This window comes from Pseudopipra pipra, chromosome W (assembly GCF_036250125.1).
Source record: "Pseudopipra pipra isolate bDixPip1 chromosome W, bDixPip1.hap1, whole genome shotgun sequence".
Classification (NCBI taxonomy): domain Eukaryota; kingdom Metazoa; phylum Chordata; class Aves; order Passeriformes; family Pipridae; genus Pseudopipra; species Pseudopipra pipra.
In genome coordinates this window covers 65231783-65245498 of record NC_087580.1, presented here as the reverse complement: position 1 = coordinate 65245498, position 13716 = coordinate 65231783, and the positions used below count along the sequence as shown (strand labels likewise).

Genomic DNA, 13716 nt, shown 5'->3' with positions numbered 1-13716 from the left:
CCAGTTTTTATGAGCCAAATACTGTTACTGGAGTGTCTAAATCTGTAGAGAAAAAGCTCATAAATAAACTTCCCAGGTGTTCTGTGAACTCTTTAAGTCTTAAAAATCCAGTGATTGGTCTTTTGTCAACTTGGTGGGAGATGGTGGTGGCAAGTGGGGTTGCTTTTCCCCCAAGTTCAGGGACATTTTCTTATACTTGAAGCTTGGGAAGCTCTAGTATACTAAAGGGTGCAAACTTGCTGAGAGTGCCCTCGATCCCTTCGTATATGTCATTGATGAAGACATTAAATAAAGCTGGTCCCAATACAGACCCTTGAGGGACACCACTTGTCACCGATGTCCATCAGGACTCTGTGCCATTGGCCACTATGCTCTGGAGGCGACCATCCACCCAATTCCTTATCTGCTGAACAGTCCACCCATCAAATCCATCTCTCTCCAATTTGGAGAGAAGGCTGTTGGGGGAGACCGTGTCAAAGGCTTTACAGAAGTCCAGATAGATATCTGCAGCCCTTCCCTTGTTCACTGATGGAGTCACTCCATCCTAGAAGGCCACTAGGTTGGTCAGGCAGGACTTGCCCTTGGTGAAGCCGTGCTGGCTGTCCCAAATCACCTCCCTGTCCTCCATGTGCCTCAGCATAGCTTTTAGGAGGATCTGTTCCAGGATCTTCCCAGGCACAGAGGTGAGGCTGACAGGTCAGTAGTTCCCTTTTTAAAGATGGGGACAATGTTTCCCTTTTTCCAGTCACCTGGGATTTCATCTGACTGCCAGGACTTTTCAAGTATCATGGAGAGTGGCCTGGCAACTGCATCGGCCAAATTCCCTCAGGACTCTGGGATGCATCTCATCAGGTCCCATAGACTTATGTACATTCAGGTTGCTCAGGTGGTCATGAACCTGATCTTCACTTAGAGTGGGAAGCAGTTTGCTCCCCAGCCCCCATCTTGCAGTCCATCCACTCAAGAGGTGTGGGAAGAGATGTTGCCATTGAAGACTGTGGCAAAAAAGTTAAGTACCTCAGCCTTCTCCTTGTCCATAGTTACCAGTTTGCGAGCCTTGTTTAGCAGAGCAGGTACACCTTCTTTCACCTTCCTTTTCTGGCTAACACACCTGTAGAAGCCCTTCCTGTTATTCTTTGCCTCCCTTGCCATGTTCTTCTCCAACTTCATCTTGACCTTCCTGATCCCATCTCTTCACAACTGTCATGTGAAAAGGGGAGATTTCCTCAAACCTTAGTGTTTGATTTGTCTGTCAGCACCCCAGGACAACCTTGTGCCTGACCAGTCTGTCAGCATCCCGTTACGGGGACCCTTCACTGAACAGTTCACTAGGTCAGAGGGCTGTTCAACTGACTTGTTCAGGGGCACATGCCAACAGAGAGACCCCCTCCTGGGTCTCCGCACCTTTATTTGAGTATGTTACCCACTGCTGGTGACTGCTAGCACCCTTGAAAGACTCACATTAACACTTTACTGAATAACACTCTTTATTAATAAAATTGTGACAGGTTAAGTTTTGAGGGTTGCCAGTGACAGTATCTGACTGCAAAAATGTATTCAAAGCAACATACTAACAAGCTCTAATTCCCAAGGAAAGCTGGCTCAAGAGAATCATTCAGCACGCACAGAATATGGTTCTTATCCAGTAGGCCCATATGGGGGAGAGGCAGGTTCGGCCCATCAACTGAAGTTACGATGGAGTCTTCCCTGACTTGTCCCCATTCTTAACTCACTTTTATACTATTTATTTATGTTTAGGTGGAGCTTGAGTGACTTTAGTCATACATCTTACTCAGTGAGGGGTGGTCGTACCTTGGGGGCAGATATCTCAGTATAGTACCTGAGATAACCTTGGGATGGGGACGTGTCAGTCCAAGGAGAGGGATTTCACCACGGTTGTTGATTCACCAGCAAGACATCTACCTTTATCTCCCTTGGTTTTCAGCTGCTGTGCAGATTATCAGCTAAAAAGTACCACTGAGTTCTCTCCTCTGCAAGGGTTTTGACAGAGTCTGGCTGCAGGGTCTTCACTCCGCTCCGCCCTCCATTTAGTCCCCCTTAGATAGGTATGCTGACCGTGTTCCATTCAGGGAGTAGCAACTGCATTTCCCCCTATAATTTCCGTATTGTTATAACTGTGTCTATACCTTTCTACTATTCTTTAATTTTAACCCCAGTCTTCTTCCTACAACAACTGTACTTCATCTCTATACTCTTCCCAGGTCACCTCTCCCTGCTTCCACTGCCTGTGCATTTGCTCCTTTCTCTTTAGTTTGACCAGCAGGTCCCTACTCAGCCATGCCAGTCTCTTGCCTTCCTTGCCTGATTTCTTGCTCCTGGAGATCACTAGCTCTTGTGCTCTATAGAAGACTTCATGCCAGTTCTGTTCTGTCCCCTTGTCCCTGAGGGCAGTCTCCCGGGGATCCCATTACCTTCCTGAAGAGCTGGAAGTTTGCTTTTCTAAAGTTCAGGGGCCTGACTTTACTCTTCACCTGACCCATATCCCTCAGTACTGTGAACTCCACCAATGCATGATCACTGCAGCCCAGGCTGCCTCCAATCTTGATGTCCCTGATTAGCTCACTGATGTTGGTGACAATCAGATCCACTATCTCATTCCTTCTGGTACGGTTGTCTGTGGTCCATGCAATTATTTTTAAAGCCTTAATTTATTAGAAAACATTTCATCTTTTTTAAAGCTGACTCGTTTCACGTGGGGATTAGCTTTCAGAAATGCTGTCCCCTCAGCTGCCAGTGACTTTGGATGTAAAGCTAGGTGCTTGACACTTTTGCAAATGAGACCCTAAATGATTTGTATTAGTTATTAGGGTCAGATGAATCACCTGTGCAGTTAAGATACTGTCCTTTCAGTAATATTCTCTTATTCATGAGAATTCATATTGAAGGGATGACAGTTTCTTATGAGTATCAGATGCCAAGTATACCAAGTCTCTGTTTCCTAAGATTTGCACTGATTTGAAAATTACATATTGACTCAAGTGTTCTCTTTTGGTTTTGCTTTGAAGCTATTTCCACACTAAACTCTCAGTGCTGATTTTGACTTAAAACCCCATAATCTCTTCAACTGTTCAAATACAGGGACCATTAAAACATCTCTGCAAATAGATATGACAGATGGATGATGGGATTTTTCAGCTGCAGTGTGTGTTCTGACTTTTCAGGATGGCTCTGTAGCTTGAAATCCTGGTCACTCTGGTCACTTTTCAGTATTAATACGAAACCTTGGTTGTTCATGTAGGTGTCTAAGTATGGGCACTGAAAGAAATGATGCTGCCACCACACAGAGTTCGATTTCTGGATTTGTCTGCCGATCTTTCCGACGTTCCCCTTTTATTAGGGTTCCTTTGTAAACAGCACCTGGTGTTTGTCTTTTAGTAAACCAGAATTCTCAGGATCATCCTAAACCGGTGCCTTGATCCCACACATTCACACTCGTATCATTTTTTGACTGTTTTCAGCAACTGGAAAAACATGCAGACCATGCAGACCATTAAGTGCTTTGAGAACACAGCACTCTATCAAAAACACCAGTCAAGGCCAAAACACTCCTTTTTGATCCTAATTAACTAAATGTAGGTGCTTCTGGGTTAACTGGTTCTCACACTAAGTTGGAAGCACTCAATTATTTTGAAAGTCCCATTCCCCACCTCAACCCCCATTTCCATATTGTACTTAATCGATCTTTTCTCATAGTGGTGGTTACAGAGTTTTCACACCTTGCCTTTTTAGGATAGGGAGGACAATTTCAGAAATATCTACTTTTTTAAAGGGAAATCTTTTGGTGCTTCGGGATATATTTTCCTCCCCTGAAGGGCAGCAGGAAAGATCAGGGTATAATCATAAAGGTCCCTTCTTGCCCTGATGCTCATCAACGTGCAAATAATTTTGTTCTTTCCCAGAGTCCATGATGTATGCTGATGGTGGAGCTCTAGAGAAACGCTTTCCATGTGAGTTCTGTGGCCGATCATTTACAGAGGGCTCTGAGTGGGAACGACATGTGCTGAGGCATGGCATGTAAGTTGGTTTGCAGACTCCTTTGCATAACAGCCAAATGTAACAGTTGATTTTTGTGCATCTCCCCACTCATTCCTCTCTTTCCCCCCCAAAAAATGTAATGAAAGCAAACACGGGGATATGACAGATTATTCTAACAAGGGAAGAATTCTGTCTAACACAAACACTGTTGGATGCAGTTATGAGATGTAATTACTCAACTAGATACTTCTGTCCATCCTGTTTGACCCAGGAACCCAGAAATCCAAGGTAACTGTTGTTTTTAAACCTGTACCTGAATATCTCCATATGTCCAAATACCATTTCAGTTTCAGGTCTAGATCAGACCTCAAACTGAAAGAAACTTTTATCTACAGATGGCCAAGGGTTTTTGGAATACAGATTGTTCCAGAAATTCCCTCTGTTTGGGAGTTAAAATCTGGTGTTATCAAATCCAAATGTAGCACATAAATGTTCTTTACTATGATCCTAAAGCTTAAACTTCATTTCAAGGTGAATACCAGTTCAGTTTGTTGGTTCAAAATTAACATTACTTGAATCTATTGCTGATGTTTGCTTGCCAGTAGAGCAACATGGAAATGGCAGCAAAGTATATGGAAATCTGGGTTTATTTTGGCTATTTCTCTTCCTTATTATTTCTCTTTAGCATGCTTGCAACTAAACTTGGAGTTTCAGCGCAAAGAATTATGTAAAGAGAAGTGTTAAGGGCTTCAAGTAAAGAAAAATCTTAATAAGTGTGCTTTCTCCCCAAAAGCACATGACAAAGTTAATAGCAAAGATCTTTTCCTTTCATAAAATCGTAGAATGATTTGGGTTGGGAAGAATTTCTTCCTGTTATCTAATCTAAATCTACCTTCTTTCAGTTTAAAGCCATTCCCCCTTGTCCTGTCACTCCGTGCCCTTGTAAAACGTCCCTCTCCAGCTCTCTCGGAGCCCCTTTAGGCACTGGAAGGTGCTCTAAGGTCTCCCCAGAGCCTTCTTTTCTCCAGGTGAACACCCTCAGCTCTCCCAGCCTGGCTCCAGAGCAGAGGGGCTCCAGTCCTCAGAGCATCTTTGTGGCCTCGTCTGGACTCACTCCAACAGCTCCATGTCCTTCCCGTGCTGGGACCCCAGGGCTGGAGGCAGCACTGCAGGTGGGGTCTCACCTGAGTGGGGCAGAGGGGCAGAATCACCTCCCTCGACCTGCTGGTTATGCTGCTTTTGATGCAGCCCAGGACATGGTTGGCTCATAAATATCAGTCCATGCTGTGAAATAATAGGCAACTCTGGAACATTAATTTTCCTTCTCTTGACAAAGATCTGTTCAGTAGAACAAATGTCTTTGCTGAATAGAGTTTCTTCAAAGAGGATTGAGTAATTCTCAGCCAGGATTACTGGCATGTGGAAGACATTTGAATGTAATATTGTAGCTAGGCTGTGGAGGGATAAAGGGTAAGAGAAAGTATTATTTTTTTGTCTATTTAAATAAAAATACTTGAAATGTTGCAAGTTTCGATAAAATTTATTGGTATGTCAACTGTTTGGGAGAAGTACTCTCCCTATTTCCTTGTATCCAAAGCATGTTTGGATTGTAAATGTTTCCATTTTCTACTGCTTGAATTTTCAGGGCTCTGAATGAAAGTAAGCAAGGGACCAGAGAGGACAGCAAACTGAAGGAGAACACAGAAAAGACTGTTAATACACTGACAGTAGAAGAAAAGGAAAACACTGAGAAAATGGTGGTGGACTTGACCCACAACAGTGAAACTACAGTCAGTGTTGTAGTTGCTGACAAATCTCTCCAAGAGACCTCAGAGGCCAAAAATGAATAGAAATTGGGTGTGATTTTCATCAACTTACTTGAGCTGTGGTGAATGGAAAGGAATGGGCAGGTGGGGTGGGCAGAAGGAAGAAACAAAGCTGCTTTTAGGAATGAATGATCTATTTTCAAAGCACTGGTACCTATGTGTGTGTATATTAAAGCTATTTAAATGTTGGAATAAGTGGTTCCATTTTATCACTACATCTTCTGGATCTAAACAATAGGAAATTACATTCACATTGGATTAATAAAACAACTCCCTGTGTCTCTACATTACACAATGCGCTTTGCAGCGGAGACTTGTTATTGTTTGCAAACAGAAGCATAATGAACATGGTTGGGAGGTGATGTAACTTTTCAACACGCAAATTTTGCTGCATTTTTTTAAATTTCAATCCATTATGATTTTCCAGACTGAATGCAACTGCTTTAGAAAACAAAAACAAGACAGAAACTGCTTTGCTTAAAACAACCACCTGTTTCCTAATACCTCAAAATTAACAAAGGGACATCTCTGTGTTTGTTAGTACTGCCTGTCATTATAATTGAAGTAGAGACACTGCTAAGCAAGGTGGTGAAAGGAGGAAGAAACAAAAGTTTTAAAGAAAGGAAAACAAATAGTGCTTAAAATCCCACTGTGGATTTAATTTCTTAAAATACTGTGATTTTTAAAAATTATTTTAGTAAATAAAAAAAAAAATTAAAAAGAAAGACAGAGTCTTTAATTTCTAGATAATGTTTTGGGAATTGCCATCCTTTATTCCAGGTAAGCTGTTTGTTAGTATTCAGCTATAATTTTAGTATTTGATGGATTTCATGTGAATGATTTTGTGGTTTTGTTTGCCATATGTTTATTTCCTATCAGCCTGAAATGTTGCAAAAATGACACAATTAACTTTCTCATGTAAAATGAGTAGTGGTGTTATTGTTTTCCAGAGGGGAACAGGACAGGGAAAAGAATTCCTGTGACTATAAAACTTTTTATTTCTGTGTTTATCATTTAAAAAAGAATAAGTTGGGTTTTTTTAACTAAAGAACCAAACTAACAGCACAGCTATGCAGCTTATGGGCCAAACACACCAGTCCTCATAATTATTCTGTCAATTTTCAAATGAGCATCTATTGGTCTCACACCAGTACTTTCTTTCAAGATTGGTTTCATCATCTCTTCCCCCCCTCCTGCCCCAGTCTGCGTGGGGTGTGTGTGTGTGTGTGTGTGCTTTTTTTGTTTTGGTATAGTGGGAGAGAATGATGTCAGTTCTTGCAGCTTTTTGCAAGCAGAAGTGAAATAGTTACTACATTAAGTCTGGAGAGCTGATGGGAGTTGCTAATTTTCCCCCTACTCCTTAGCTTTTAGGATGAGGGGAACAGAATAGAATGGAGATCTACATACCTTGTGGTTGTTCCTGCACTTTTTCTTTGGTGTAAATCCTACTCATGTCAACAGCAATTTTGACTGAATAAGGAATACAGGATCTGATACACATGGTATGTTCTGATTTTGAACAGAGAATTTCATTCAAAAAAGTCAGAAATAATTGACTAAAACCTAGTTATAGAAATGCATGTGTCTTTGTCTTGGTTTTTGTTTGTTTGTTTGGAGAGGGGGGATAAAGAAGCTATTGAGGAAATGTTGTCCTAGACAGCTTCAAATGAAATTGATGGCAAAAATTGCATTCGTTGAATTAGTGCTACTTGAGAAGCATAGTGTTTTCCTTTTAAAGTTTTGCCAGTTGTGGGTTTGTGGGGGTTTTTTATTTTGTTTGGGGATGGTTGCTTTTCTTGGAGGAGGGAGGGAGCATCATGTGGAAAACACACTGGAGGGGAAAGTATAAATTTTGTGCCTGCATTTGTTTCTTAATTAGACTCATTTCAAATGTCTTTAAAAAGCTTCATACCTGGATTGAGTGTTTGTAATAGTTACCAAAAATGAAAAAAAAAAAAAAAGAAACAATTGTGACATTTATCACTATATTTTTTCAAATAACATGTAAGTATTGTAATGCATTATTCTTTTAACAAGCCTAGAAAGTGGGGTTATTTTCCTTTTCCTAAAAATGTATACCTGAGATATTGTGGACACATTTTAATTGCATTGTTATGTTGACTGCAATGATGTAGAATTTAAAATAACTTTTTTTTCATTGTTTAATTTATACAAAGGAATTTTTCAGAGTTTGGCAGAAGGAAATAAATAGCAAAATGCTAACCTGTTGGCTTCAGCATTTGGTATTTCCTGACTTTAAAATTACTGGAGAACAGGAGGGGAATGTTGTAGTGTTGTGTTGAAAAGTTTGTGTTTTTTTTTTTTTTAAAGGAAATTAATAGAAACTGTAAGGGTATATGGAAAGAGAGAGTATCTGCTCTATTGGGGGTATCTGGTCAAGGACCTTTTCAATGCAAAAAGGAATAATAAGACAAGAACATACAGAAACACAAACCTGACTGACATGATAAGGGGGGGCAGTGATGAGAACGAAACATGGTCAGTCACACTAAGTGATAAGCTTAATTCCCTTAGCATCAACTTATAGGGCAAGTGCTCCACATCCCTGAATGTGCTTGAGGGACGGGAGGGGAAGAGACAAAACTGGATGCAGTCTAACAAATGCTGAGTAGAGGGGGATAATCACTTCCCTGAGTCCAGTAGGTTACGCTCGTCTTGATACAGACCAGAATACTGTTAACCTGGGCATACTGCTGACTCATTTGTAACTTACTGTCTTCCAGGTCCTCTTCAACAGAGCTACTCCCCAGTCGCTCAGTCCCCAGCGTGTATCATTGCAAGGGGTTCTTCCTTCCCAGGTGCAGGACTTAGCAGTTGTCCTTGTTAAATTTAATGAGGTTCCTGAATGGCCATTCCTCTAGTCTGTCTAGGTCTCCCTGAATGGCAGCCCTACCCTTGAGCACATCTACTGCAACCCCTGAGTTTGGTGTCATCCACAAATTTAATGAGGTGCATTCTGTCACCTCCATCAGATCACTGATAGCGGCCTTGCACAGGCCAGGTCCTAGGATAGACTCCTGCAAGTATTCCACCTATAACTGGCCTCCACATAGAGTATGACCCATTGAACAATACCCTTTGAGCCTGATCATCCACTCAATTTTTCATCCATTTAGTAGTCCACTCATCTAGACCATAACATCCCAACATGGATACAAGGATGCTATGGGAGACAATATCAAAAGCCTTCCTAAAGTCAAGGTATACAACATCCATTGCTCTCTCCTCATGCAGAGATCTATACTTTCCACAATGAAATTACATTGGGTTGGTGTTCACCTGTTTGTTAATTTGTCATAATAAATAATTCATTTTATACGAATTTTATCTTTTCTTTCTCCATACTTCCTCTACTGGAGCCTCTTAATTTTGGATTTGTACTCACCATTGTGGAAGCCACCACTGGATGGCTGGAGGCGCATCCGGTGCCCCACGCCACTGCCCGAGATACCATCCTGGGTCTTGAAAAGCAAGTCCTGTGGTGACACGGTACCCCAGAGCGCATTGAGTCAGATAATGGGACCCATTTCAAGAACAGCTTAGTTACCACCTGGGAGAAGGAGCATGTCATTGAGTGGGTGTGTCACATCCCATACCATGCAGCAGCTGTGGGGAAGGTTGAACAGTGTAATGGACTGTTGAAAACCACCCTGAAGGCGTTAGGTGGAGGGACCTTCAAGCACTGGGATCAGCACCTAGCAAAGGCTACATGGTTAGTCAACAGTAGAGGCTCCATCAACCGAGCCGGCTCTACCCAATCAGAGTCCCTCCACACCGTAGATGGAGACAAAGTCCCAGTGATTCATGTGAGGGACATGTTAGGTAAAACAGTTTGGATTAACCCTGCCCCAGCAAAGGCAAACCCATTTGTGGGATTGTTTTTGCCCAAGGTGGGTGATGCAGGAAGATGGAGAAACCTGGTGCATACCTCAAGGGGATCTTCTTTTTGGGTTTACTGTCCATAACTCTGTGCCTGTATCTATACTTGTATATACATATTCGTGAATGTGTATATAGGTAGAATAATGCATGTACGTATGTAGTTCAAAGGTTTAATTTGATAGAGTGTGGTGGCATGGGAAAGGGAAAAAAAAGAGTTAGGGGTGGATAATGTCATAGGTTTACTTGTTCTAAAAAAATCAAGGGGAAATTCTTTTTTTTTTCTTTTTCTTTCCCCTGCATCATTGTGAAAGAAAGATGTTGAACAGGGGAGAGTGGTTTGCCTTGGGTGATTGACCCACACAAAAGAACTAACCAGCAGATCCACATTCCAAGGTGATGGCCTGTGCCGGGGTATCTTTCCTATCGATCAGTTTTGGTCAGTAGAGAAAGTAGACACACACACACAGAGAGAGATGAGACAAGGGAGTCTGCCGCCTAAGCGCAGCAGGCCGCTTTATTGAGGTAGCTAGCCCCGACTTTCCCACACACTTACTGTAAATATATTTTTTACAAAAACACTCAGGAATTAACACCTGCACTCTGAAACACAGTCAACAGACCTGTCCTTGCACTGCTTATAATTTTCCAGCCAACTCCCTGATACTCAAGGATGCTGTGTCCATGGGAACAATTAATTAGCCTCACTGTTCTCATGGGAAAGGCTTTATACCATCTAATATGTTATCCAGGGGTTCAACCTGCAGGGGCTCACTGGACCTGCCGCTTCCCCCCACAATGGCCCTCTGAAGACTGTGGAGAGGGGTGATGAGTTCGGGTTTTTTCTCTCCTCGGAAATGGGAGGAACTTCACTTTTGCCCTAACTCAGGGAAGGTGTGTGTTGGAGGGGTCTGAGGTTCACTTTGTTTTCGGCCTGGTCACCTGGCTGCTTCTGGCCCCAGTTTGCTTCTGCTTTCCTGCACCCTGTTCTGCCCCCAGGCCAGACCTGCTCGGATTTCATCGGAGAGGTGATGCCTAAAAGAAAATTCAGGGAGAAAAAACTCCGAGGCAAATTAGTTTTGAAGGTGAGATAAGAAAAGGGATTTAATTTGTGCCTAGGCATAAGATTACAAGACGTGCGCACCAGTCCCTCTGTACAGATGTTACAATTTATAATACTGCTTGCCAATCTGAGGTTTTCCCACCCTGTGGCTTTTGCCCTCATCCACCCCCATCCTGCCCCTGGGGAATTGAGGTGGGGGTCTTTTCAGGACCCTCTTTTCATCAATCTTCATCTTCTTCTGAGTACAAGGGGTACATGGTCACATAGTTTCTGACCGTGTTCTTTGGTTTAGGCTAAGATACAAGTGTTCTCTAAATAGAATAGGCCTATCTTAAAGAAAGACTAAACATTTCTACTGGAATTCAGGGGGTAGAATTGATATGGGAAGCATAGAATGGGGTAATATGGTTGGAGAGTTTCTGTGCTAAGGGTAAGGGAATGAAATGCTGCTGTTTCTAAATCTACTTCTGCTATATAACTACTTATAAAAATTAGAAAAATCAAAAAAACAGATGGACCTTAAGGCATCAGAGGCTTGACCCATCTGCAGAGGAACATTTTGGGGAGGAGATTGCCCTTTCCCTCCTCTGCTCCCGTGTTGGCAGCAGTTCGTGTTCATCAATGAAATGGGGGAAATCCTGCCACAACCAGCTGCAGATAGCGTGAGTCTGCGGGAAGAGCCCCTTTTTCCCCTTTTCCCCTTCGCCTTCTCAGTGGGGGGGGAGGTCTCCATTTCAGTTTCTCCCGCGCACCGGGGCCCCACGAGGTGACCGACAGAGCCCAACAGCCCCCCCTGCTGGCCACCATAGAGCAACTGCAGGCTCCGCTCCTCCTGAGATCCAACAGCGCCCCCTCGTGATCGTGGTTAGAATTGCACCAAAAAGCAGAAAGTACTGAACTGTTTCCTTTTTGAAGGGGATTTTTGGGTACAGGATTATTGTTTGGTTGTTTTTGTGTTCTTTTGTTGTTATCCCAATACACATATACCCTTTAATAAAGGGCTGTTGTTTTTTCTTTCTCCATACTTCCTCAATTGGAGCCTCTTAATTTCGGATTTACAATTGCTGAGAGGCAGGAGTTTGGTCTTGCTCATAACTCATCCTCCTTAGCAAAACACTTCAGTCTCATTAAACTGAGACACGGGCTGTGCCAGACTGAGGGTAAAGGCTTTCTTTTCTGGGGAAAGGGCTATCTTTCGCTTCAAGGAGCCCTGTGCTGAAATTGCAAGTCTGGCTTCCAAAATTGAATACGGATGAAGATTCCTTCTAGACAAAAGGTACCAGGGCAGAAAGCTCTTGCTGCTTATGGAGACCCCAGTGTGGCCCACTGACTGCATCTTAGATATCAAGGTTAATGGCTTTCCTTCTTGGAGGAAAGGGTTGTCATTTTCTTGAAGAAACCCTGGGCTGAAATTTCCAGTCCGACTCCCAAAACTCCCAGACAAAAGGTGGAAGGACAGAACGCTCTTGCTGCCCATGGAGAGCCCAGGGTGCCCCACCAGCAGCACATTAGAGACCGAGGGAAAGGGCTTTCTTTCCTGGAGGAAAGGGCTGTTACTTACAGGAATCCTGCGCCAAAATTGCTAGTCTGGCTTCCAAAATTGAATACGGATGAAGATTCCTCCTAGACAAAAGGAGCCAGGACAGAAAGCTCTTTCTGCCCATGGAGAGCCCAGGGTGGCCCACTAACTGCAGCTGAGGTCCAAATGTTACAGACTTTCATTCTGAAGGAAAAGGGTTTTGCTTGCTTGCAGGAACCCTGCTCTGAAATTGCCAGTCCAACTCCTAAAATAAAAATTCCTCCCAGACAAAAGGTGGCAGGATAGAAGACTCTAGCTGCCCATGGAGTGCCCAGGGTGGCCCACCATCTGCATCAGAAACCATGAGGATAAGGGCTTTCTTTCCTGGGAAGAAAGGGCTGTCGTTCCCTTGAAGGAATCCTGCACTGGAATTGCCAGTCTAACTCCCAAAATTGAATACTGAAGAAGATTCCTCCCAGGCAAAAGTTGCCAGGAGAGAAAGCTCTTCCTGGTTATAGAGTGCCCAGGGTAGCCCACCACGTGCAAAAGAAACTATGAGGGTAAGGGCTTCCTTTCCTTGGGGGAAGAGCTGTCGTTCCCTTGCAGGAAGACTGCACTGAAATTGCGAGTCCGACTCCCAAAATTGAATGCAGAAGAAGATTCCTCCCAGACAGAAGGTGCCAGGACAGAAGTTTCTAGCTGCCCATGGAGTTCCCAGGGTGGTCCACAACCTTCACCAGAAACCACTAGGGTAAGAGTTCTCTTCCCTCAGGGAAAAGGTTGTTGTTCGCTTGCAGGAACCCTCTGCTGAAATTGCCAGTCCAAGTACCAAAATTGAATATGGACAAGGATTCCTCCCACACAGAACGTACCAGGACAGAAAGCTTTTGCTACCCTTGAAGTGCCTAGGGTGGCCCACACACTGCACCTACACACAACATTTACAGGCTTTCTTTCTTGAAGGGAAGGGCTGTCTCTCACTTCCAGGAGCTCTGCCCTGAAATTGCCAGTCCAACTCCCAAATTTGAATACGAACGAAGATTCCTCAGAGGCAAAAGGTGCCAGGAAAGAAAGCTCTTGCTGCATCAAAAGTGCCAAGAGTGGCACAACTCCTGCAGATGAGAGACAGAGAATTAGGGTTTTCTTTCCTTAGGAAGAGGGCTGTTGTTTACTTGCAGAAACCTTGCCCTAAAATTGCCTGTCTGAGTCGCAGAATTGAATACCACTGAGGATTCTGTAGGAAATGAATAAGACAGTTTTATTACAAGCAGGGGTTTCCATGGTTGCCTCATGCCAAGATACCTGGAGGTCATTTTATTTGGGGAGTTGGGGAGCCATTTTGTGGCCGAGGACTGGTGGGCTGCTTACTGTTCTGCTTACAGGGTTGCTTACAGTTACTGTTACTTACAGTT

The 13716-nt window shown here is 43.3% G+C and overlaps 1 protein-coding gene across 1 annotated transcript in view; it reads left to right on the top strand.

The window, feature by feature from the left end:
- Nucleotides 1-7886, top strand: part of LOC135404385 (zinc finger protein 462-like) — a 117806-nt gene extending 109920 nt beyond the window's left edge. Inside the window, exons 12-13 of the mRNA XM_064639111.1 lie at nucleotides 3921-4035; nucleotides 5642-7886. Of these exons, the coding sequence (XP_064495181.1) occupies nucleotides 3921-4035; nucleotides 5642-5846 (320 nt within the window). The 3' untranslated portion in view covers nucleotides 5847-7886. The remainder of the gene's footprint in view (nucleotides 1-3920; nucleotides 4036-5641) is intronic.
- Nucleotides 7887-13716: the final 5830 nt, after the last annotated feature.